The sequence below is a fragment of the Mycteria americana genome, chromosome 8 (assembly GCF_035582795.1).
Source record: "Mycteria americana isolate JAX WOST 10 ecotype Jacksonville Zoo and Gardens chromosome 8, USCA_MyAme_1.0, whole genome shotgun sequence".
NCBI classification, from domain to species: Eukaryota; Metazoa; Chordata; class Aves; order Ciconiiformes; family Ciconiidae; genus Mycteria; species Mycteria americana.
Genome location: NC_134372.1, coordinates 44,736,457 through 44,761,249, shown reverse-complemented (window position 1 = coordinate 44,761,249; position 24,793 = coordinate 44,736,457). Strand labels below are relative to the sequence as shown.

Here is a 24,793-nt window from a genome sequence, read left to right as displayed (position 1 = left end):
CCCACTTCCCCTGCCTGCAGCTGAACGGCCGCTTGAGTGGGCAGGGAGGAGGGAAGTTTAAACCCAAACACAACCACGGCCTGTCCTAAAGCCCTGCGGAAGCAGCACTGTGGCAGCCAAGAAACCAATCTTCTGTCTGAACCCACGTGAGTTCCTCCGACCCCACATAATTTTCCTCCATAGCTTATTTTGGTCACTTACAGCTAAGTGCCAGCAGCCCAGCATCCGTGACAGGAGTCTCGCAGAGGTTGAGCACTTGCAGCATCGTGAGGTGTTCAGACAGAAGCCGCAACCCTGCATCTCCAAACTGTGGGGCGCAAGCAAAGTTGTTTTCAAACAATGCATGAACATCATGTGCAAGTACCTCAGTGCAAACAGGGCACATTAAAACGAGGTTTGCAGATGAGCCCTCAAATCCACACCTGGATTGTTTACCGCAATCTCAAATGACAGGAGAGAAAGCAAATAGTTTTATCCCTGTTTTGCAGATGGGGGACAGAAAAATTAAGTGACTTGTGCGCACTTAACCGCAGGCCATCATTTAATTAGAATGGTGCCTTTGAAGTCTGGACTTTGTATGAGAGAGCTCCCACCCAGGCTATACAAGATGGTTATGGCAGTCTCAGCCAGTTCCCGACCACATCACAAAAAAAAAAAAAAAAAAAGCATAATGCAAGTGGTATTAATTAGCTATTTTGGTCTCAAGAACAATGTACTATTGATTGGTAATTGTTCTATTGACCCACTTCGTTTCTGCTGTTTCTAAATTCTAGATTAATGGAAACCAGGATATCGCAAAATAAAATGGAATCTAAACTCATATGATTTTTTTTTTTAAATAAATAAAAAAAAATCATACAAGAAGCAGGCTCTTTGTCCAGTGAAATCAAACTCATTTTGAACAAGAAGCATCAAAGTTTTCAAATTCAAAAGTTACATTGTTAGGACAAATCTGGAGGAGATACAAGACAGTCTTAAAACAAGCAAGCAATCAGATTCTACTTCATATTCCCCACACAAAAAGAGGAAATTTCTGGGATACAAAAGTAGTTAGGAAAACAAAACAAGATATTTACATGACATTTGAGTGAAAAAAAAATGCTGCTTTTTGTGGTTGCACTGAGAATACTCATATTTTCAGCAAGCACTACAAATACGTGCTAACAGAAAATGGGGAAAACCTATTCAGTGGAGAACCTCAGAGACCAAAACCAGCAGGGAAATGTAGAAGAAAAATTTAATTTTAAAAGCTCTTTCAATTAACAGCTGAATAATTTATTCAGTTAACTTGGCCTCTTTTTGCTTACAAAATAACCACATTCTCATTATAGTTTCCTTCTATTTATTCACTATTTGAGTTTCTTTCTGTTGCTGTTGTTTTTAAAGAACTTCTGGTTGATCAGCATTCAGGGCAATTCACTGCCTGCACTGCACAGACTCTGTGTTTTGCTTGACCAGATGAGCTGCACAGCATTATTTTTTTCATCCTAAATGAGTGAAAGCATAAGCACTTCTCAGATGAACAGCAGCACATGTACTGTAAAGTACACAGTACCAACAATGCCTAACTGGTACATTCAACCCAAGAAAACAGCAACCCTTTTATAATTAAAAATAAAATAAAAATTTTAAAAATTTTTTAAAAAAGAAAAAAAGAAAGAAGAAAAATCAGCCTCCAAGATGAGCTAGACCATAGAAAGGCCCTGTAAAAATAGGATGAGGACAAACTCATTCTAAGCAAGCCTCTTCACACACTCCTCTTGCTGACGTAATGTGAAATTTCAGAATTAGTCAGCATTGGTTCCAACTCTGAGTTTCAGCCTGCAAAGCACTTACCTGAGTTGACCACAGGTTCAGCTGCTTGAGTGAAGGCAGTTTAATGAGGTGCTCAGCACAAGCACTTGTCACATTGGTAAAGGCCAGGCTGAGGTTTTCCAAATTTCCAAAAGATCCCGAGCTTAACAAGCGGGCCAGGTCTGCATCCTGCAAGCAAAGAACAGATTGATAAGCAAGATTATTGACTCCTCAGCCTGCAATCATCTGCAGTGGTGCCACTGATAGTGTTAACAAGCAAGAACTGCACAATTATACCACTCATTTACAGTAATAGAGAACCACACAGAGAAGTTTCTGCTTATTTGGCAAGCAGCTGGGCTCTTGTGGCAGCACTGCTTCACACGCGCTGGGAAAAATGTGTTCAGACATTAGGACAAAAAGTTTTCTTTGCATGTGTATCCTTATGAGACACGAAGGCTTCAGTGTCAGAACAAACACTGAAGATGGGTCTTTTAACTTAATGAAGATTTCACTGCAAGTTCTGGATCCAAACTGTGTTCAGGACAGTTACCTGGCCTCAGTGAAGTTAGTCTGGGTTTACACCAGGCTTAACTGCAACAGTGATACGTCTCTCTCAGACTTCCATGTCTAAGATCCAGAATTGAACATTGTGAAGTCTGCTTTTTTAATGCAAAATTCTGTCCCCAAATCTACCATTAGATCCTACTGTAAATTCCAAATCTGCACACCAGTATAAATCTGACAGTCCAACGCTTGTACTGGCATTGGAAACTGCTGCACAGACCCAAGAGCAGAAATGTGCCCTTACTTGTGTAAACAAGTTGGTTGACAGAGGAAGTGGAATGGCTCCCCTCTCGACTGACCAAAACCACTGTGCCACATGGCAAACATAAATCGAGTGTTTAAATATGGAAAGATAAAGCTTGTTTTTCTATTGACATGATTAACTTACTGTGGATTTGGATGGCAGTGTTAACCTTGTGGGACCACCTTTTCTTTGCTGTAAGAGAGAAGACATTTTGGTCAAACAAGTTGCCATTCTACATTTCAGACCAACTGCAGTATAGCAAGCTCTTCATTAGAGCAAACCCTGCTCCAATTTCAAAGCTCCCCAGCAGCTCTTCCACCTCTCCCCTGCTTTTTCTGCACTACCAGATTTTTTTCTGAGTGTGCTACCCAGGGGACATCCACTAACCACAGCTAGTGGTCTTCGTGCCATGGGTCAGCATTTTGTCCAATTCGGCCTGCCATTATTTGGTTACTTTCACTTTAAAGGAAACAGCCTTAAAATGCTGGACTAAGATAGCAAAGAGGGTGAGACTGTGCAGCTGATAAATCATTTGTTTGACTTCAAAAAAAGCATATACTTTTCAGGCTGGGAGCAGGGGTTAAGGAAGACAAATATAAATGTGAAAGAGGGAAGAGGAAGATTGTGGGTACGTTTGCGTATGTGAAAATGTGCTAATGAGAGCACGTCTATCTTCAGTCTGTAGATCCTGTCTTTAAAATTAGGAAAAAATCTTTTTCTCATAGGCTTTAGCTCTGAGAACTAGACCTAAAGACCATCTCAGTGAAATGTTGTGAATGTCAAAGCATTAAGAAATGCTGGCCAGTACTAGAACCATTTGCTACTCATATGTCAAAAGGTGGCAGAATTTGACAAGCTGACTTGTAAGATCTTAAGACAGCAGGATTTCACCTTTATTCTTTCACACAGATTCTAAGCAGGTTATTGAATATCATCCATAAACATAGTATGGGATTAGACACATCAGTAAATATCACACAGTATATATATTCACAGTAAAATCCTCCAAATACTGCTCCCATCCTGTTGTTAACTGGGAATTTCACACCCTGCTTGTCTTTCTTTTGTGCCTCCATTTCTGGAGAGTACAGACCACAATGTGCTATGGCAATACTGCATGCAGGGCGACATACCAGCTCTTTTAACTCCCTCTGCCTGTCACACAGCTGTTCATACATTCTCTTTCCCACGTCTGTGCTTTCCAGGGTAGAGATGATCTGGAGCTGGGTGTCGTTATTATCGATGATGTTGTATTCCAGCATCAAACACAAAATCTAGCAGCAGAATGAAAGAAGAGTGGTCACCACAGTGCTTACATTCAATTTCTTCCAAATTACACTGGGCATGCTAGTTTAAATTACTGGGTAAATTTTTAGAGCATGCAGTATGCAGGCTAGATTAGAGGATCTTAGCAACATTTACTGACCTTCCAACACAAGAAACCAATTTTTTATTCGTAAAGAAATGAACTCTAATCTCTGAAAGTCAGCCTATCTATCCTGTCTTCCATTAGTGCTCATTCTTTCTGACTGAGAGGTGCAATTACTTTGCATCAGTCCTGGAAGATGGCTTCATGCCACAGCCCTCTTCAGAACAGGTACAATCGATCCAGTATTTCCCAGGTACACCGGCTAGACTGCAGATTGGCAGACTTGGGACATTACATATGAGAAGTAGAGCCAAGCAGTTCCCTAAGTGCTGGATTTTCTGTCCCTAAGTGCTGGGGTTTCTGTGCAAGCAGAATGCATGTGAAGTGTATCCAGTCTGTAAGGCAGGATGGGCAAAGGCCAGAGAGGCTCTGAGAGATGATGATGCTGGGAACTCGCCGCTGTGGCCAGGACACCCTCCATCTCATAGGGAACATGCCTGACTCGCCCCTGGGGAAGGGTCTGCCAGGAGCAAGTTATAGACACCAGGGGATGAGTCCAGTGGGTCACACGGGCTTAGGACGCAAGCTGCTTTCTCCATGCTGCCTTTCCTTTTCAGCTACATATCATGCCATTGCAATTAAAATGCAAAGTTTTTATTCCCTCCATAATTTTAATTATTTTTAATGAAAAAAAAAAAAAAAATCAAGCAACATTATATTCAAATTCATGCAGCACGCTCTTTTATTTACTGGATTAAATTAGCATGCACAGATCATAAAATATATGATGACATTTATCAAGAAACTTCTCTAAAGAAACCCAGAAAAATACGTATAAACTATTAGTGCAACAACAATAACCAATCATAAGCACAAAAAAATGCATGTTAATGGAAGTAAATAAGGTTTTGTAAATGCACTTCTTGTGCACTGCTCATTTTGCAGGTGGCAAGACAAGCATCAGGCATTTAGTCATGGAAAAACCTGTGGTTCAGAATTCTGACCCCTGGTCACAGTCTAGACCATCATGGCCATGTATTTCCCATCTTAGCCTCTCCAACTGAATTATAGCAAACAACCTCTCTCTCCAAAAATTCTTGCACCCACCTGTCATGTAATTCACATTCATATCTGCAGAACAACAATACTCTGTTCCACTTAAGAGAAACACAACTGCCCACTGCTGGTGTTTGATACGACACAAACCTGAACTTGGCTTCTCTAGTTCCACTAGATCTAATTCTGGGAAAGGCAGTGTGAAACCGCATCTGAATCCTGCTCGTAAACCTATATGACTATGTATGTTTAGGGCTTACCTCTACCATCGTCTGGTTACCCCTCAAAGCCAGTAGCATGCAAGGTCCTAATTTATTTTCAGCCAGTGAAAGCAGGAACTTCTTTGTTTTATAGCAGGATCCCATTAAAATATGAACCTATTTGAGAAACAGAGCTAAAATTAGAGGTGTAAGCCTAAGAAACACATATACCTCTGGAAGGGACATTGTTACGCAGTCAAACAAATGTAAGTATTTGCAACAAACCTAAAGAAAAGGAGGCCCTCATTACGATTATGGTTGCAGTCTCTCAACAGCTTTATTGCTGACTGGAAGTGACTTTTTGAAAAAGGTGATACCTAGTAAGATCCGAGGGAGCGGGTAGTTTTCCTCCATAAAGGAGCTCAGCTGACAGCCCAGAGGCCTGATATAGGCTCCCCAGGAAACATCACAGCAGCTGTGCAATTGCCCCCATCCCTAGTAACATGATGAACCGAGCCCCAGGGGAACCACAGGAGATTTTGCTTTTGCATCTGTTTGCGGTTCAGTTTCTCTGGAAATGCCAGCTGGTGAGCAAGGATTGTGTGGGCTGGATGTCTAGGGAAAAGGCAGTGGTGCTGGCAACCTGCTGGCTGAACACTAGCCTTGGTTAAGGGGTGGTGACAGACAAAATCCCCTTTTCAGAATGAACAGACAGGGGCTGACTGGGAAAGGACGGAGTGCCTTAAGAAAATCCAGCAGTCCTGAGCCCTAAGTCAGAGATGACTTCATGTGCTTTCATGCTCTTGGGTCATTATCTTGCTTTCCCTTTTGCTCAGTTTTCCCTGAAAGGAAAGAAATGCTGAGAACACTGCCTGAGTAAGACTCCTTCGAGTCCACTAGCTGACAAAAGTGTCCTGCAGACTCTCTCCTAGCTCCAGAAAGCATCAGATGGTATCACGTAGTAACACCTATGGCAGAAATGCAAAGCCACTTGTAGAAATCAAATATAACAGTGTCTTCTCACAAAAGAGGTTGGCAATATTCTTTCCCATTTAAAAGCCCTAGAGATTAGCTGCAGAGAATTTCAGGTTCCTAGCTGAAAGTCTTATTTTATGGCCCAGACAGCTGATTCACCAGCTTGCTGGCAGAGCACTATGTGAGAATTTATAGTTTCCAATGACCTGGGCAGTAAGAGCTCCATTATGTAGACTCAACATCAATACTACTCTACAATAAGCTTGTAAATACGTTCTGTGGTCCCCTTGGTTCATGGTATTGCCTGGAGTATGTTCAATACTGCTGAAAATATCGCAACCACACCATGATGGAGACAATTCTATGCAGAACATGTGCTACCATGCAATTCTTCTCCCTCATGGCTTCATTACCAGCAAGGCCTTTAGAAAAACACAAAATTTTTTTTCTTAAGTATCCATCAGCTCAGGTGGCCTTTAAAAACAGTAAGCTTCAAGCCAAAAAGGATTTCATTTCATCCAGTTATCATTTGTTATCAAATGTTATCATTAAGCTTTTTTGGAGGTTTTTTTGAGCAATGGAAAATACTGACGCTAACACTAATGTAAGGTCCATCTAAGAACAGGATGTTTTTCAAACTTTATGGTTAGTTGTTAGCAGCTCTTTAAGTATTTATCAACATCCTTGCAAAGGGCACAGAGTACTGCATATTAATGTGTGTTAGCATTGTGCTTTCTCATGCACGCCATCTCCTGATGCTCATAAATATCTTGGACCACAAAAGCTCTCAGCAGAAATTATATCGTTCTGAAGAAATTTTCTTTTCAAACATAGAAAGACATAGAATCAGTGAAGAGGGATGAAACCTTTTGTGAACAGTCTTTGTCCATTATCTGTTTCAAAGGCATCTGATCCATATGAAGTTAAAATAGACAGACATGCATGTTCTTTATGTCCCAAAATGTTTAGCATGTGGGAGATGCACAAAGTGTAGATCCCCCTGACAGTCACTTCACTGTATACCCAACAGCCACCATCAACAAATGTTTTTCCCCTTACCAGGGAAGGGATGTAATATCATTTTCATCTTACTGGCTATATGGAGAATTAAGACACAGTGAGACCTAGTGACTTGACCTAGGTTGCACAGGAAGACAGTGCCAGCATCAGTGATTAAAACCTGTTATTTTCTGTCTAGTCCTTCTAAGAGTTACAAAAGAAATAACTTGTGGGAAATGGAATGCTGGTTTCTAATTATACCCCCCCCCCAACAATGTAATTGGCAGGAAACTGCTAACACTTTTTTATATCTATCTACCCATCCTTTGATTAATTCAGTGTTACTGTTGTTTTTAAATTCCAGGGTAGCCTATAAATGAAAACTATAGGTGTGGATGTGCAGAACAGTCTGTCTCCCCTGTCTGCCAGTACTCCATATTCTCCGAGAGTTTTTTATACAGACACACAAACACACATATTTATAAATATATACATACATACACACATATGCATACACATATATACATGCAGGGTTTTGTGCATTACATCACCACTGAAAAAACACGCCAAAGTTCAAAACGAGAAACCTAATGTGTTAACCAAATTACAACTGCAAGGAAGTTCAATGGATTTGGTGATATAAAGATTTAGATTTCCTGGTAAACACTTGTGGTTTACAGAACTATGATTTTGATAATTTTTTGACAAAAGCAAGTAAATCTTGTTACTGTCAACTACGCATTAGCTACTTACTGCAAAGAAGTTACTAAACTCACATTATTGCAGACACGTACCATACTGGCAAACAGCTCTCCATCATCATCACATGCCACTCCTCCAGGGCTGTAGAGCTGGAACCAGCCGTCTTTGCCAGCCCGCACACTCAGCAAACATGAGTGGACCTGCCAAAAAGAGAAGACATTGGGAAGGTTACAGTTCCTGCCAATAATCACCAGCGTCTCCCACACTGGGCCAAAAGAAGTAACTCTGCAAAACTGGGGACTGCTGGAAATATCATGGTTAATATTCCCATCTACAGAGCTGCAGGCAAGTCTCCACTCACAGAATCCATTTTTTCAGTATAAACAAGGAGGGAAGCTGTATCATCACTAATTGCATGGCCTTTTTCATTCCCTTTACACAAATCAAACACAAAATGGCTCTAATCTAGAGCAGCTCCTTTCACTTGGAAAAAAAACAACCACCAAAAAACAAAGACTCAAATTTCTGAGTTTCTGGCATTTTCCCCCCATCCTCCCAGCATGTGTGTGTATACTTCTGATGTGATCTGCATACCAAACGCAGTGGCTGATGGCTTGCTCATTCCAATCATTAAAAATTCCTATTACTCCTGCTGTAATAAAACTTGACCAGAGTCAGGGTGAAGGAAGTCCACAAGGAAAATTCAACAGGGATACGTAAGACAGAAGTTGCGCAGAAGAACTGGCACCAGTGAGCAACCATTAGTCTAAATTTTGCCCGCTGTAGAGATTAATATATTTAGTCCCACTGTTTAACAGAGGAGTCATAATTAAGCTTTTTTTTTTTTCCCCCTTTTTCTTTTTTTCCCCCCTTGAAGGGACAGATGTTCTATTTCAATTTTTGAGGGGTGTGGTGGGGAGGTAAAGTCCATGCTCTTTCCTTTGGGCATGTAACACCAGTGACAGATGAAATCCTGGTGCCATTCTAAGACAAGAAGGTCTCTCTTATCTGACAAGGATGACTACTGTTCACAAAGGCTAAAAACCATGAAAACCGGGAGTTCTGGGCAATGATGATGATGACACAGCCTCCCCACCCACAGTCTGGGGGAACTTTCTTCCCTTTATGCCAACACCAAAAATTAATATGGATGAGAGGTTCCCTCTGACTCAGCCAAAGCTGATGATGTTGAACAAGCTACATGTGCAGCTATGAAGCAGTCAGCCACCATGAGGCTACAGCTACGCACTCATTCCAGTAACACACCTCCCACCCCCTTTCTCCTGCTAATTCATGGGAATTATGGTCATTTGCACACAATGCAACTGAAACGCAGCTAAAGAAAACCCGTTATTTTGTAAGCCGTGTGGATCCATGGATTTCACTTCCTTTTTTTTGTACAGAAGATGAAAAGCTCTGAGAGATTCAACAGAGTGGGCAAATCTTGCTGGTTGCAGTTTACTGCAGAGCAAGGACATCAACTGATGCCAGACAAGGAGGTCACAATACATGTTTATACATAAGGCAAGAAACCATTCATACTAAGACCGTGTGCCCTGAGTGGCTATTACTCCCTAAGAGACTTAAGCACAGCAAAACTACACAACGTTTTAAAACAAACTACTTAAGGAGAGATCTTCTGAACAAGTATACTTGCAATCCCTCCAATTAATACTCTGTGTAAACTGGCAATAAACTCACTTCTTGCCTCGGGTCTTCTGCAAATCTCTGAATCACGTATTTCAGCTCCCTGAAAAAACAAGAATTAAAAGGACACGAATAAGCAGTTGCTGGTTGCAGTATTCACACAAGTGTCACATTTCTCTTGGATTACACTTTAAACAATATATATTCATGCACTTTAGAGAGAAACAAGTTGAACTGCTTCCACAGGAAGGAAATATGAGGTCTAAAAGTGATTGCCAAGGACAGTGTCTATTCACAATAGTCTAGAAAAGCTTTCAGAGATGCACAGTGATGAACTGGTTTGTAAATTCTATCAGCATCCAGTGTCTTTAGTCCTTGGGCTCCTGCCGTCACAGTAAATTACAAAGAAAACTACATCTTTTTATTGCTAACAGAACATGCTCACAGCCTCTCACAGACAAAAAACGTTAGAGGCACAATATTGAATAATGCATCATTGCTATTATTGACTAGTACAAGTATTTTAAGTAATTACCCCCTTTAATAAAACAAACAAGCCCCACAAACTTACTTTGTGAATTTCTCATGTGCAAGAGCCCTGAAATTTAAAACAGAAAACAGAAGAATATGAGGATTTGAGAGGGGAACAAAAACCAACCAACCACTTCGCAGTTCTTTCCAGATAATAAAAGGATTTGCTAAGCAATTGCAGCACACAAGACAAAAAGAATAATCTTTCCAAAAAGGATCAAGTAAAGTCTCCTTCATTAATTGGGGGGCGGGGGGGGATCACTTGGAACAAATCTTGTAGCTCTTCCTGAGTCCTGTCTTAGTCAAGGCTCTGACTAACATCAGTGGGAGCTTTGGGTCAGAAGAAAGTAAGTAAAAGACTTACAATACAGCTATATAATTAAAAACAGAATTTTGGCTACCTCCAAGAGCCAGGTGAATTCTATAATTGCAATGCAATTAAGGTATGGTCACAACCAATTAACATCATACATCAGTAAAGCAATTAATGGTCATTCTGTGAAGTGCCTTGCACCATGGTATGGTTTATGCCTCCCCCAGGACTCACGTTTGACTTAGGTAAATGGTATCTCTGTTGCCTATCTCCAAGCTCTTGCTGTAGCCCAGGTAACCTGGCACGGAGGATTAGACCTCTGTGATTCAAGACATCAGGTCATTAGGGGATGTGATAAGCTAGCAAATTGTACAATTATAGGTTGTAATGTTTGTCCAGGGAGGTCTGCATTTTATAAACACTACTGTTCATTAATAGGTTTCCGAGGGAGCTTGGCTGATGCGTAGGGTAGCTTCTTCCTTTAATGCAAAATACAAATGATATGAGTCTCTGTGATGCTAGTAAAGCATCCTCCTCCACTAAATCTCTTACTTTACTCTCCTCCTCACCAGCTTTCCTTCCTTTCTTGTCTGCCTGTCTCTAGTTAACCATTTTTGTCTTCAGGATCATCTTAGAGAAATGGGGAAGGAAGATGACGTTGGGGAAGTCTTTGCGTCCCTCTGCATCAGTCAAAATCAACTCTAGATTCTAAATGAATACTAGAGGCACAAAGCTCCTATTACCATCAGTTTTTAGCTGACATTGTATTTCCCCATAAAACAACAGTAACAAGAATAACTCAGTGAATACTAAGACAGTGCAAACTTACTCCTTGGGAAATGGGATAGGTTGAAGCAAGCTGGCCAGTGCTGGTCTCCAGTCATCATAGTCTGACCTGAAAAATGGACATTTTATTAATAAGATACCAAGTATTGAATATGGTTTGTCAAAAGTTAGTTCAAGGAGTCAAAAGGTTTTTGCTGCAGGCACCAACAACCCTTCTGGTGTACTGAGACACTCTAAAGATCTACGGTGACCTTTCCCTTTCCATTTTCAGCACATTCTCCACTGAGGCACAATAAATCTGGTATTTACAATGACCTCCAGAGAGGCCTTCTTTATGTCAACTTAAAGACATTTGCTGTTTATGAAACCTGTTGACATTTAATCACTAAGTAATACTTTCATCTCAGTTGGTACAGCAATTACCAGGCCATTGCTATTTACAGCTCTGCTCTGCATTTAATTGGAATTTTTTTTTTCTATAAAACATAAGCCCATTTGTAAAAACAGACACATACACACACACCCCCACCACCATTTTTGACCTTGGCACAAAGGAATGGGTCAGTTTAAAGAGTACAAAGCTCTTAGCTTATGAGGGAAGAGACTAGAGAAGGAAGAACTGCCAAAATTATTAAGAGTGAAAGAGGGCAGATGAGGATAATCACAGCTGAGAGGTCAGGCCACTGGACCCTGTAAGAAATGTCTCCTCTCCATTGTGTTAGCACCACAGATCCCAGCTGATGCATTTTGTTTTCACCTCTGCTGTCAATATACAGAATTGTCCTTCCACGGAGGAGCCATCCATAAGGGGATACTCATGTGAACTACGATAAAGAGAACATTTTGCTTTACAGCATGCACTGGTCAGCACAAACTAATCTGCAGTGTATCATCTCAATCTACCTGCAAAATGCCAGCTGCTCGAGCACATGTGGTGAAGCAGCTACAGCTTCTCACGTAGGAATGGCACTTTGCACACTGCCACCCTTCTCCTTCAAATGATCTCAAACATTTACTGGTTACTTAGCGCTAATTAACTGCCGTACCAACGCACTGCACAAAGGGAACAATCATTGTAAGATGGATGAAGTGAAGAACACAGAAAATAAGATAATTTGGCAAGTCAGCACCAAAACTGGGCACAGAACCCACCAGCCAAAGCCCAGATGCCGGCACTGCCTGCTAGGCCACTCTCACTCCAATTAATACAAATGAGCGCACACAGAAGTAAACGTAGTAAATCTCATACGGGGTGAAACACCTTGGGATGTCTGAAGACAATGTAGAAGAGCCTACTGTATCCTCTTACTGCTGTCACCCTTTGGATTTCAGTTTTAGAAGTCAGATTATTGGCTGCAGCTTACTGCAAACTTGGCACAAAAGTATGGTGTTTCTTTAGGAAGGAACGAAGTGTAATGTTCTCAAATGGACAGTATCTACTGATAGCATTAGAAACAGACAACATATGCACAGGAAGCATTCCAAAATAATGCATTTTTTGCAAAGAGAAGGTTCTAGCCCAGAGAAATTGAAGATAGATGCATTTCCAAAAGTCTCATCCATTTTTTGAATGACATAAACTAGAGATTTCCATAAACTAATAATACACATGATGTTGGACGGTCCCCAAAGGCACATTCATAGACACAAAGAAAACTTATCTGTATGAGCAGTATTCTTAAGAAGCAACATGCAGAGAAATTTTAATTGAAGGGATAATCACGATGTAAAAATCAACCAGGGAGGCAGTTATCACTTGCCCAACATTAGTATGAGTTCAGGTTACAAAAATATGTAACATCTCATACAAGTAACCAATCCACAAGAATAACTATGATCTGACAGTAGCTTAACATATTAAAAAACAGATGAATGCCGTACAAAAGCACTGTGGGATGGGTTAGTAGCTCTTCTTCCATACTGCTGTGCAAAAGTCCCAAGTTCAATACAGACGCTTTTCTTTCCCATGCTAGGTGCAACCTAGCACAAAACTAAATGCCTATAATTTCAGTAGGCAACTTCAGCAAGTAGTCCTGCCCTTTTCATGGGTGCATTACCAGATAATCATAGCACATGCTTTCCAGTCATTTCCTGAAATCCCTCTACCAAGAGGCCAAGAACCACATCATCTTGTGGGTTCAGGGAGATGTCTCCTCCCCCACCTGCAGTTATTAAACAACCATAAAAGCACTTAGGGTCAAGGCTGGGGCTTAAAGGCACATACTTCAGCAACTGAGGTGGCACTGGCCAGGCAAAAATCTCAGTGCTGGTTCTCTTCAAAACGCCAAACAAATAACATTTGAGAGTCTTGGCTATGTCCCCTAATAAATACAACTTGCTTATTTTCCTCTTGTTATCTTTAGCACTTGAGGCACGAAGCATAGTGCACGTGAAGCAACAGTAATCCAAAAAAGAAACCTCATGCCCATGCCAGTTGCGCTAGAAGGCTTTGAGCCTAATTTTCTCCTCCATCAGGAATTCTGTTCTCTGGTCTAAATTAGGAGCAACTCTGAGATAAGGGGTGTTACACTAACCTAAAGCGAGTGCGAGTCTATCGCAGATAGAGCACTTTGTGATTACCCGTTCACAAGGTTCCTTCCAGAAACAAAAAACCCTTATGTGCTTAGACACTAAACAAATAAGGAAGATGACAAACTTTGTTTAGTGCCTCAGAATAGCAAGACGTGAAGCAGGACTTCATTACAAGCAGTTGTTTTTCCACTTTGTGTAAAGTGAATATTATGAAACATCTGAGGATGGGGCTTGTCTTATAAACTAAGTCAAGGAAACCTCTAACGTAGCACCTCTCAGATGAGCTCTCTGGGTTCTTCTAACAAAGATTTGATTAATTAAGGCTCTCCACAACACTATTTGTTGTTTCTGACCTACAAATTGAATGGATCAGTGACACAGAGCTCTGACCTACGTTCAGATTCACCTGGAAGTCTCTTGTTTACCTACCAGGTCTCTGTAGGAGAAAGACGATGCAACATATCTATAGCTGCAGCCATGAGAAGTGCCAGAGGTCTCTGATCCACACAACCTGGGTTTCGCTACGTTTGTTAGGTGTGAGAAGGTAGTCCAGACCGCAAGAAGTAGTCTGACTTGAGCCAGCACCGTACTTCCACTCAAACATGCATGTCTGTACTCAGGGTGTTGTGTGCTCTTCCTGTTACCATTTCCATCCCCAGAAGCAGTCAGTCCTGCAGTGCTGTCCTCTTGGGATCACTGCTGTGCCTCAGCCTCAACTCACCCTCCGCATCACAGCCCCGCTTCTCGCAAGGGACCTCAGGGTGCAGCCTGAACGCTGGCACTGGAGAATCGGCACTTGGGTCCTCAAAGAACTGACAAGTCTAATGAGCAGTCTTTTTTATTTTCTTTTTTTTTCCCCCTTTTTTTAAATATACATACTCTTTAGAAACTCCTACTAAACCAGTAGCTGATTTTACTCTAAAAATGACACATTTTTATTGGTAGTTGCAAACAACTTTAAGAGCAGATTTTTGAGCAGAAGAGACCTGAAAGCCAAAAGGCTAGGTTAGGAAATTCAAAGGTGTTAAAGGTGTTTCACATCACATGAGATAAAGCACCTACAAATCTTTCCTAACAGAAGCTTAAAAGCTGAGACCCACTTGGAGGCTTAGTTCCTGTGACATCTCAGGTTAAGTGTTACAGCACTAAAATTCCTCCTTGAGCAATCTGGAGAGTTGTGATTAGTAATAATGTGAACCAATCAATTTTTCATGGCTGATCTTCAAAGGAAATGGCAAGAGGAAGAAAAAAGCTGCTCTCTAATAGACTAAGACGGAGTGAAACACTGCAGGCCGAATTGGACAGTATCAAACTCTGACTTTTCTTGAAGCTGGGAGTTATGTATGGCATCCATTTGCAGAGCAGGTCTGTGAGAGGGCAGTGAAAATAAACCATAGCCTGTTTGCTTAAGAGGAGAAGAAAGAAAGAAAATGGTCTGCTATGAAATATATAGTTTGGTTACATGAGTGGGACCTGAACATAAAATCTACACAACCTGTAATCCCTTCAATCTGAGCTAGGAAACATGAAACAAACATAGCACAAGAATAAAACTAAACTACTTATTAAAAGCCTACGGTGTTTCTCCTCCTCCCACCTATTCCCTTTTCAAAAACATTTTCCTTCTGTCTGTGCTCGTCTCATCTGCACTCTTCTTTCATTTCAGTTGCTTTTTTCTTTTTTTTTTTTTTTGGGTCCATTCAAAGCTCTAACAAGATAGAAGTGTTTGAAGCAGGGAAAGAAAGGGAGATAGATTAGCTCTGGCTGCAGTTAACAACCACCGCGATGAGCCAGAGAAAGAGGCCATGCCAGGAGGAGGAGGGAGCACAGAGCTACTGGGAGAACTCAGGAGAGCGCCTGTGACAAACTCCCTTTGGAGCTCTTCAAAGGGTGCTGGGCTGAACGCTCACGCTCATCACACAGCTTAAATCCTGGGATTGGCTTTATAAAAGCGGAGGGGGAGAAAGACTCCCTGACGTACTCACTGGCTCTGATTTTTGCAGGATTTGCAATTTTAGGTGAGTAGCACAGCAGTCAACCTGCAGCCCGATCTATGGGTTCCTGGGAAATGCATGCTAGGCTGGAGGTCAGGGTGCCAAGCAGGTGAAGCTGTCAGAGCAGTCACCCGCTACTGCACACAGATTTACTTACCCAGAAACCTTTTTTAGGGGATTGGCCAGAACGTTGGCCAACCATAATAATTAAATAATCCCCGACTGCAGTGACTTTGCCTTTGGGCCATCGTCGCTATTGGCCTGCCAACATAATACATTTTCCTTCCCCAGGATCACCTTTCACCAAAACGAAAACCTGCCCATATGTCATGTGCGACACAAACAATCCAAAACATATTAGCAGCCCAGGGCAACCCTGATAAACATGACATAAGAGAATCCACTTGGGATATTCAGAGCATGCCACTGACCTATTGGGGAATGCAGAGAAGGCAGGGGAAGCTCCAGTGGGCGCTTGCGTTTGGAAAGCTGTCTGTCTTATCACCGAGAGACTGCAAGCCCCGAGTCCTCTGTTTTTAGAGGATAATAAGGAGACAAGGAAAAACTACTTGGAAGCAGCTTGTTTCTCCAGACTGAGCAGCTTGACAAGATCAAAAATCTTTTAGGTAACTCCTCTGTTATCAGATAATAATAAAATGACACCACCACCCCACCACCCCCCCGACATGTACCTTATCCCTTCTTTCCCTGGCTCTAGGTCCCTCTAGGTCCAACTCCGCTGAATTGTATGACACAAGGTTTAGCTCAGGGCTCCAGGGCAGGCTGAGAAAAAGTCCCATCAGATCCCCTGTCATATAAAGCACAAACCTGCTATCTGCAAAACAGTGAGGTGCCTTTTCAAGCCCAGCCTTTGAGCTGGGCTTGTTTGTTTTTCCAAAAGAAGAAAATTTAGCACCACTGAAAGGCCCTAGAAAGGTCCTGCCCTGGCTGCTGAGAACAGAAAAGGCCTCCACTGCTCACAGCTGGCACGGTAGCATCAGGAAACAGCAATGCAAGTTTGCTCAAAGGAGCCAACTCTACCCTGGTCACACAAGTCCCAGAGAGGGGTACAAGTGTTTGGGCATCTGGAAGGACTCTTGCCACATAGGCAGCCATGGAAACAAAAAATAACACAGATGAAGGGTGACAGCTTACAATACAACAACATCACAGCCACAGCCTCCCTAAGAGGTCTCTTCTTGCAGCCAGTTTTGTCGGCTACTTGTTGATCCAGATTTCAGTATAGGCACAGTTTAAGTGTTCTCCCCATATGCTGGGTGTTGCCGGGGGATCAGTGGGGTCCTTCAGGTGACACTCAGACTTTGAAGTTATCCAGTCCAAGGAAGAGGACACACGACCCCTTTTACTGCAAATTTCTCTAACTGCAATTGTGCTGTTCAAGTACAAGTTTGGCTGTACAAGAAATTCTCTAATGCATAGAAACATTAACATGCAAGTAGGAGCTGGACAACGCTAAGCAGCTCTCAGAGCCTCTAATTTAATATGACGAACAGAAAGATTTCAATTAATTTAGTGCATTTTCTATGCACCAGTTTAAGACTTGTAGCATTCAGGAGGCACCGACTGGCATCAATAACACTATCAGAGTCCAGAATGCATTAGAGAATATTGACACAGAAGTTTGATCCACTTTTGACTGCAGGACAAAAATACCATGTTCCACTAGAGACTGTGTCTCCTTTAAAATTTGCCCAGACTTCGGGTCATCTGCCAACATCTTTAAAACCATGATTTTCTGTTTTCCTGTAGCATGCAATAGTTGTATTCTGTTACTCAACTACATTAGAAAAAAGGTCAAAGACGTTCTTGGTGCTATGATAACAGCCACACAGATGAACTTTCTAATCTGCACATTTAGCCTTCTGTGCCAAAAGTGAGGCATTACAGTGATTATTAAATAATTGCTGTTACATTTTTATCAATATTAGAAATGCCTTTTTTCCCCAAAAAAGTAAGTATTGTGTAGGAGTTAGGTGAACAATAAAATGTCCTCTGCTGAAGATACTGTTAAGAATTCTTATTTGCTAGACTTTCAATAATTAAAATCTGCCTAAATAAATTACTCCCTGCTGCCCTAAGTTAATTATGTAAAAAAGATATCATTGTTGGTGACTCTCTTGTTTTGATGATGATATTGAGTCAGACACCTAAAAGAACAATTAAATTCAATGCTAAGCGACTTATTTATGTTTGGCTTACCACTGTTATTAATAAGAACATTATTTTAGTGACTGCCTGCTGAGAGCTCAGCTCCTGGATAGCAGTTGTTTTATAATTAATGTTTTCTTCCTACTGGCATGTTCTTCAACGCTCTTTCTTCACATTCTTGTTTTTTCAAAGTACAGTAATAGTATTTAGTGCATCAGAAAGCCTTTGTTCAAGAAGAGTTTCAGCATGCTAGGAATCAGCATCACAACAGCATTATCTTTCATTTTTGTTAGCCCTTCTACAATGCTTTTCCAGCAGTGGTTTCAGAGTTTAAAAAACAACATTCAAAATCTTTACCTATATTTTACAGATAAGGAAACTGAGGCACAAAAAGAAGCGACTTATCTAAAACCTCCTAGTAAGCCAGTGACAGAATTAAGAGCAGAACTCATTTCCGCATTAATGCTTTCAGGTCCAAAAAAAAATCAAGGGATGAATAGGAATGGAAGGGAGCCCAAATCAGTGGAGCTACAATATATACCAGCCATGGCTCTGCCTTAGAAACTGCCCTATATTCTCATAGGTTGTGATTTCTCAAGGAGAGTGTCGACCCTGGCAAGGCAATCTGAGGAGAGTTGCACCAATTTTGTAGTATCCCTGGTCCTTCACTATACACATCTTGTGGGTTTCACCCTTCAGAATTACCATTGTACAAGCTGAAAAAGGACACAAAGCTGCTCCACACCTATGCGATAACAGTAAGAGATTCCCATTTTCACTGTTGATATTGAAGAGCTTGATTTTTAAAAAGACAGCAAACACATCAAAAAATATGTTATTTTAAGGTATGGAGTGAAATAAGAGTTCTTTGTGTAGGAAATTATATGGGGATTGTGACCTGGCCTATCAAATGTTTAAAATTTAGAGAGACTGTGAGGAAAAACATGCCCATTCGTGAATTTGTTTATAAGTGTATGTCAGCTGCATGATGAAACCAAAACTGTAAATGCTTACTGAGTCAGCATCCGAGCCAGCATCAGGACTGAGAGAGTTCATAGTGTTTATGGAAAACATCTAGAGTCACGGGGAAGGGAATAAATACATGATGCGTTTAATGTAGCACCTGGGTGCATGAAGACTTAGAAGCCATCAGATGAAGCAAAGTCAGATGCTGTGCTTTTTAAATGCAAATAATTTTAAAGGCAGAACAGGCTAGGCTGGGGGGTGGTGGGGTGTGTGTGTGAATAAAATTAGCCTTCAGCAACTTCCTGCTCAAGAATCTAATGGGAACAGTATCTTGGATTCACCTGTCCTGTTTCTAGTTCTGAGTGTATCTTATGTATGTATTTGCAAGCCAGCTCTGCAGTGAGTGAAATAATTATGTTGAAAATTGGTACTATGTATTTTGAAATAAATGAAAATGTGGGACAAAAGTTTCACAAAATCCTCCATCATGGCAGTTGGACTTCCTCTAATTCCTCGAGAGCATACACCCAGATTTGCATTTGACTTCAGTGTAGCCACATGCTCATGGTTTACAGCAGAGTCCAAATTTCACCCACTGTGTCTTGTATTCTAAAAAACTCAACTATTACTTCATTAAGCCTTACATTGTTTAAAAATAATTAATGTAGAAATATAACAGTTTGCCCAAACACATACTGCAACTCAGTAGCAGAGCTGGCTGTCAAAGTCAACAAAGTTGTTTTGGGTTGTTTTACTGCGCTTCTATTATAAGCTTCCATTCTGCAGCCCATCTTTTGTGTTACTCCTTTTCATTTGTTTATCCAGGAGAAAAACAAGCTTTTCTCAAAGAACATTTTATTTTATATTCCTCTTGAAGATATTCAGATGATTTGCCTCTCAGGAAACCATGGAGCCATCATTTTGTAAAGGCTATTTGAGCATTTGTTCACTAATACAGGTCCGCTGTACCAAAGCAACTGGTTGACAAATAGGGGCTCCACTCTAATACAAGTAAATCTGAACAAGTCATAAAACTTCTACAAACATATGAAGGGAGAACACCTAAGTGAAAGACACTGACATCATCCAAATCCTGCTGATGCCAGGGGAGCAGCGCTGCCTATCTCTGCACAAGCACTGAGCCTAGCACAGACCTGTCTTTTCTAGCTCTGTCTCGGGCAATCCCAAGAGCCCTGGAGGAGACAAATGGATTTATTTTTTTTGGTGGGCAAGAACAAAACAGAAACCACTGGCAACAACATCCCGTCTTCTGTAATATGCCTGAGGCTCACTGTACAAATAAGCTTTCAGTTTTCATCTTCCTAATGCTATTTTTAGAACATATTGGCAGTGCCAGATGTCTCTTTCAGAGGCTGGACTCTAGAGCTGGAGTTAGATTTATAACCATGTGCTTGCTGGCCACAGATGTTGAAGAAGACAGGCCTGTGGGAAAAGCCCCCCATTGTTAAGATGACATTGTTCAAAAAGCTGTTCAAAATAGTTACTCACAGCATCTTGAGTATTTCAACATAACAGCCAAGGATCCTGTCTGCCTGGGCACTCAGCTCAATGCTCATTGTGCTGCAGGTAGGACTGACCATCAAGCAGTCAATCAGGTTGGGCTCGCTGTCATTGCCAACGTTGGCTGTCATCTTCTGATTAGCTGTGTTGTTGCGCTCCACTTCCACGTGGATCTCATTTGAAGTGACGATAACTGGTTTGAGACGGGATTCAGTCAAGGTGGCCTCTTGAGAGACCAGGTCAGGACTTGTGTGAAGAAGGCGGAGGGGGAGATTAGGCTTTCGGTCACACTGTTGCTGGCAGCCATTCCGAATTTCCTTCAGGCTCGGGGAATTGTCTCGACTGAATTTTAAAAATAAACAAACACTTTCAATAGACAGACATAACAGCAGAGAGCAGGAAAGAGAGCGCAACACTGAGAAAGCAAGATCTTTTGCAATTTCCTACTGCATTTCACCCCAGCCCACCGGATTGCTTTCTCCTGTGTAATCGGATTACTGAAATCAATTAAAAACATTAAAAGGCTCCAAAAGGACTGTTCTGCAGCCTCTATTCTACAAAGATTCAAGCTTTTCATTACTCTAATTGACATGCCAGTTTAGTATAAAGGTGAACTTTCCCATCCAAGTTGTGCAAAGCTGTAACAGAATCCTTGCCCAAGTATGTATCTGGCTACAGTACATGCCCAGACATTTGTCTGCAGCCCTCGCGTCTGGAATTTTTGTTGGACATTAAGCAGCCCCTGTCCGTGCTCTACCATGAGGAAAGTCAGATAGGCATAAACAAACAGGAAACATTGCAGAGGGGAACCCTCAGTGTCTACTGGAAACTGGCTCATGTGTCAAGAACTGCGGCATCTCTTTTGCGGTAAGTCAGGAATCAAATTTTCCACAATAATGGAGACAGCATTGTGAAACCAGCTCAGGTTCAAAGGGTTGTGTTCACACACAACCCTTTCTTCAAGATCTCACCGTTTCCTTTGCTTTAGGTGTAACATAAACTCCGTGTGCCAGAAAGGGAGCAAAACAGACACTTCTCTGGGTAGTGCTTAATTCCCAGAGACTCTGTGGAGCACTCTCATCTTCTGCTGGCCTAAGAAGGCTGGTTACAGCTGCAGTCTGCCTTAGAGGAGTATCTCAATAGCGGCCAAGATTAGCACGCAGCTGGCTGTTGAGCTTCATCCTGGAAGTTACCGCAGCTTGCAGTACTTCTCTACTGGGAACTGCTGAGCTCCTTGCATGACCAGCACAGCCCCCATTTTCAAGCATGGGAGCCAAAGATGTGCAATAACAGATTGCCGTGCTCACTGCCTCAAAACATGCCACAGTGAGTACAAATGATTCGGCATCTTTCAGGTTTTCAAGCACACAAAGCGTAACAAATATAGTCACGTATCTACAAAAACATGCATGTGATTGACCAGAACTCCCACGTGTAATGCTAGCAATGAGCAGAGTGAGAATGAAGACATGCTCTCACATACCCATACCCATACCCATGCTCACACTGATCTTGTTTACAGATGCCATGGGTTTGGAAGCAAGTAACATGCGGTCAGCTGGGAATTCATACTGACCTGTTGATAAATTCCTCGTAACACGAATAAATGGCTGCTAAGCAGACAGCTACAAGGTTTGGCAGGACCCTGGGATGGGGGCATTGTCCAGTTGGACCATGCATGCTGAAAAACAAAAACCAAGATGACATCATTGTGAGGAAGATTTCTGTGGGCAAAAACAGTGAGACAGAACGGGGTGCCAGAACTGGATAGACAGCCTTGGGGAATCTTCAGAAGGGCCATAACAGAGAGTTATTTTAACCCTGTAAATCCCTACCCTATTTATGAATAAAGCTAAGCTGCACCCTCAGTTTATTTGATGTGGTATCTCTACAGTCCCCCCAAAATCTCACACGTGACTGAGCATTATGTGGTCTAAAGTTAATGGGAATCTCTCTGTAGAGGGATTAATGTATAAAATGTCTAAATGTATAAAAAGAATGTACACACAGCAAAGTCCATTTGCTTCCAGTGTGTAACTAGGCAGAAAATCCCAACCATATTTGAGAATTAGTTTAAAAAAAAAGAAAAAAGAGACTTCAGCAACATTGCCTCATGGACTCTTCTAATTTATTTGCTGTTTGCCAGTACCAAAAAGCACCAGCTACTCTTAACAGCCAGTAAAGAGATGAGCAGGGCTGGGAGAAGTAACACAGTGAAGCATGTACACAGGACTGGAAATACGCCATAAATTAAATGTAACTAACCTATGAATAAACTTCTTCACCACCTCCATTCCAGCATTCAGCTCATTCAAAGCCAGAATATACTCCTGAGTAAACAGCCGCAACCGAGGGCACTTCCCAAAATCCTGTCCAAAAAGGAGAGACTCAGTGAAGACGGTGAAACATGCCTGCAATGTACATTGAAACTGTGGGTTTTCAAAAGAAATCAACTCAAACACAACCGAATTCACTTTGTTATTATGCTGACAGCTTCAAGAGCACAGTATCACTGCATGCTGAAGTAATGTTCTTCCCACCAATAATGACATGCTTTCCAATTCTCCTCTTTCCCCCATACCCACCTTGAAACAAAAGACGTGTTAAATGAAAACAAACAAACAAAAACCCCTACCCGCACTTACATTTCTTTTGTACACTTCACTTTATAGCTTTATTTTGAAATGCATTTTTGTTGTTTTGCATTTTTGCTTCCACTCATAACTGCAGTTTTTTAGAAATTCAACTAAAAAATAATTTTTTACTTCCATGTTTGACATCATATCTATTCCAGTTTCAGAGAAAATCTTTCTGACATGCGATCAGTAAGTGATCAAGTATAAAACCAGAGATCAGTTCTTTCTCCAGGGATTTTACTCCAGCTACAATGTGAATTTGACAGGTAAGCTTAGCAGTCACTTTCTTTAAATCCTGCAGTCAGAAAGGCACCTGCTAACTGAAATCCTGCATCTCCTCACATCACCTGCTATTTTTAGATGTGAAAGGAGTAAAATCTGCTGTCTGGCAAGTGTTACTCCACAGCACACTTCTTCACATTTACACAGGTGTAACCTTATTACACAGGTGTTACAGAACTACAAAGCTAAATTTCCAAGTGGTGAACAAGGCCCACTGAGGACAAACGAGCCCTCCCAGTTATCCCTCAAGCAGCTGGCTGTGGAAGAAGAGTAATCCTGAAAAAATAAATGGCAACTGAAATTTTAAAGAAATGCCACAAGTAGTAACGAACTGGTGGTCATAAAAGGGAAGATACACTCCCAAAGCACTGAAACCTTCTGTTACTTATTTTGGTTTCAGGCACTTCTATAGCACAACCTATATTAACATCTCATAGGTTTTACAGCTAGAGAAAATTACCAAAAATGTGAATACAAGCCTAGGCAGAACAATGTCTCCTTCAAGTCTAAGTGTCACTTGTTACTAGTATTGAATGGCTACCTGGTAACTTCACCCAGCAAAGGGACTGTGGGCGATTCCACAGTTGGTATTACAAATAAAATCGGTAAACTTCTAACAACTCCTTCAGGCAGGTGCAAATACACTTGGTTCAAGGGCATGAGACCATTTGTGCTTCATATATCATTTGGTGCCATTTAATTTCATGAACACTCCTTGCAAGATAGCTTTTGCAGTTGCAATTTGTTTATGAAATTTTTCAACCCGTGTAGGTGTCCTAACTGAAGTTAGAACAAAAGTCCAAGAGATCATAAAGGGGATGTCATTGCTGACCGCTCTAAAATAAAATATCTCTATAAATATAATATGATACCCTTATAATATGATGCCCTGTCACCATACCAGGTACAGAACAATACACACTACCAATATTGTTTGCTCAAAAAAACCCAAACAACCAACCCAATAGTGCTTATATTCAAACATTTGGGCTGAACCTACAAACAGCTGAAATCCAAAGGTACTGAGAGGTTGCTGAGCACTCCCTGAACAACTCGGCATACAATAGTCTCCAGTCCTGCATGTAACCGGTAGTATCAGCAAGACAAAAAGCTATCCTTGTTCTTTTGAAATTTCAAAATGACAGATAAATGAAGCACTCCTTCCCCATTTTATAGGTGGGAAACTGTGGAACAAAACTTGTCGTGAACTTATCAAGGACCACAGAGCAAATTAGCAGCAAAGGTGGGAACAGACAGCTAGGTCTCCTGCTCTAAGCACGCTGAATTGCACAGGGCCTCCTAAGGTTATGAAGTTTACTGCCAACAACATTGCCCCCCTAAAGGATAACTTTATTTACATGCACATGCACACACACACACACACACACATTCTCTAAAAGACTATTCAGTACAGAAGTCCCTGGAGAGCAGTAAAGTGCCCAAATCCACTCCAATTAATATATGACACCGTAAATTCTCTGACTACACACTGCGGTACAGACATGTTGAT

General features: G+C 41.4%; 1 protein-coding gene across 5 annotated transcripts in view; it reads right to left on the bottom strand.

Moving 5' to 3' along the window:
- Positions 1 to 24,793, bottom strand: part of CMIP (c-Maf inducing protein) — a 140,273-nt gene that overhangs the window by 5,529 nt on the left and 109,951 nt on the right. For 2 of the 5 annotated variants that reach the window (XM_075510892.1, XM_075510896.1), the window contains exons 8-19: positions 22,631 to 22,776; positions 21,942 to 22,046; positions 20,354 to 20,707; positions 11,227 to 11,292; positions 10,125 to 10,151; positions 9,608 to 9,656; positions 7,981 to 8,106; positions 5,291 to 5,407; positions 3,739 to 3,879; positions 2,750 to 2,797; positions 1,837 to 1,983; positions 202 to 307 (exon numbers count right to left, since the gene is read on the bottom strand). In XM_075510892.1, the coding sequence (XP_075367007.1) occupies positions 202 to 307; positions 1,837 to 1,983; positions 2,750 to 2,797; positions 3,739 to 3,879; positions 5,291 to 5,407; positions 7,981 to 8,106; positions 9,608 to 9,656; positions 10,125 to 10,151; positions 11,227 to 11,292; positions 20,354 to 20,707; positions 21,942 to 22,046; positions 22,631 to 22,776 (1,432 nt within the window). The remainder of the gene's footprint in view (positions 1 to 201; positions 308 to 1,836; positions 1,984 to 2,749; positions 2,798 to 3,738; positions 3,880 to 5,290; positions 5,408 to 7,980; positions 8,107 to 9,607; positions 9,657 to 10,124; positions 10,152 to 11,226; positions 11,293 to 20,353; positions 20,708 to 21,941; positions 22,047 to 22,630; positions 22,777 to 24,793) is intronic. The other 3 variants (XM_075510893.1, XM_075510894.1, XM_075510895.1) reach the window with 3 other exon arrangements.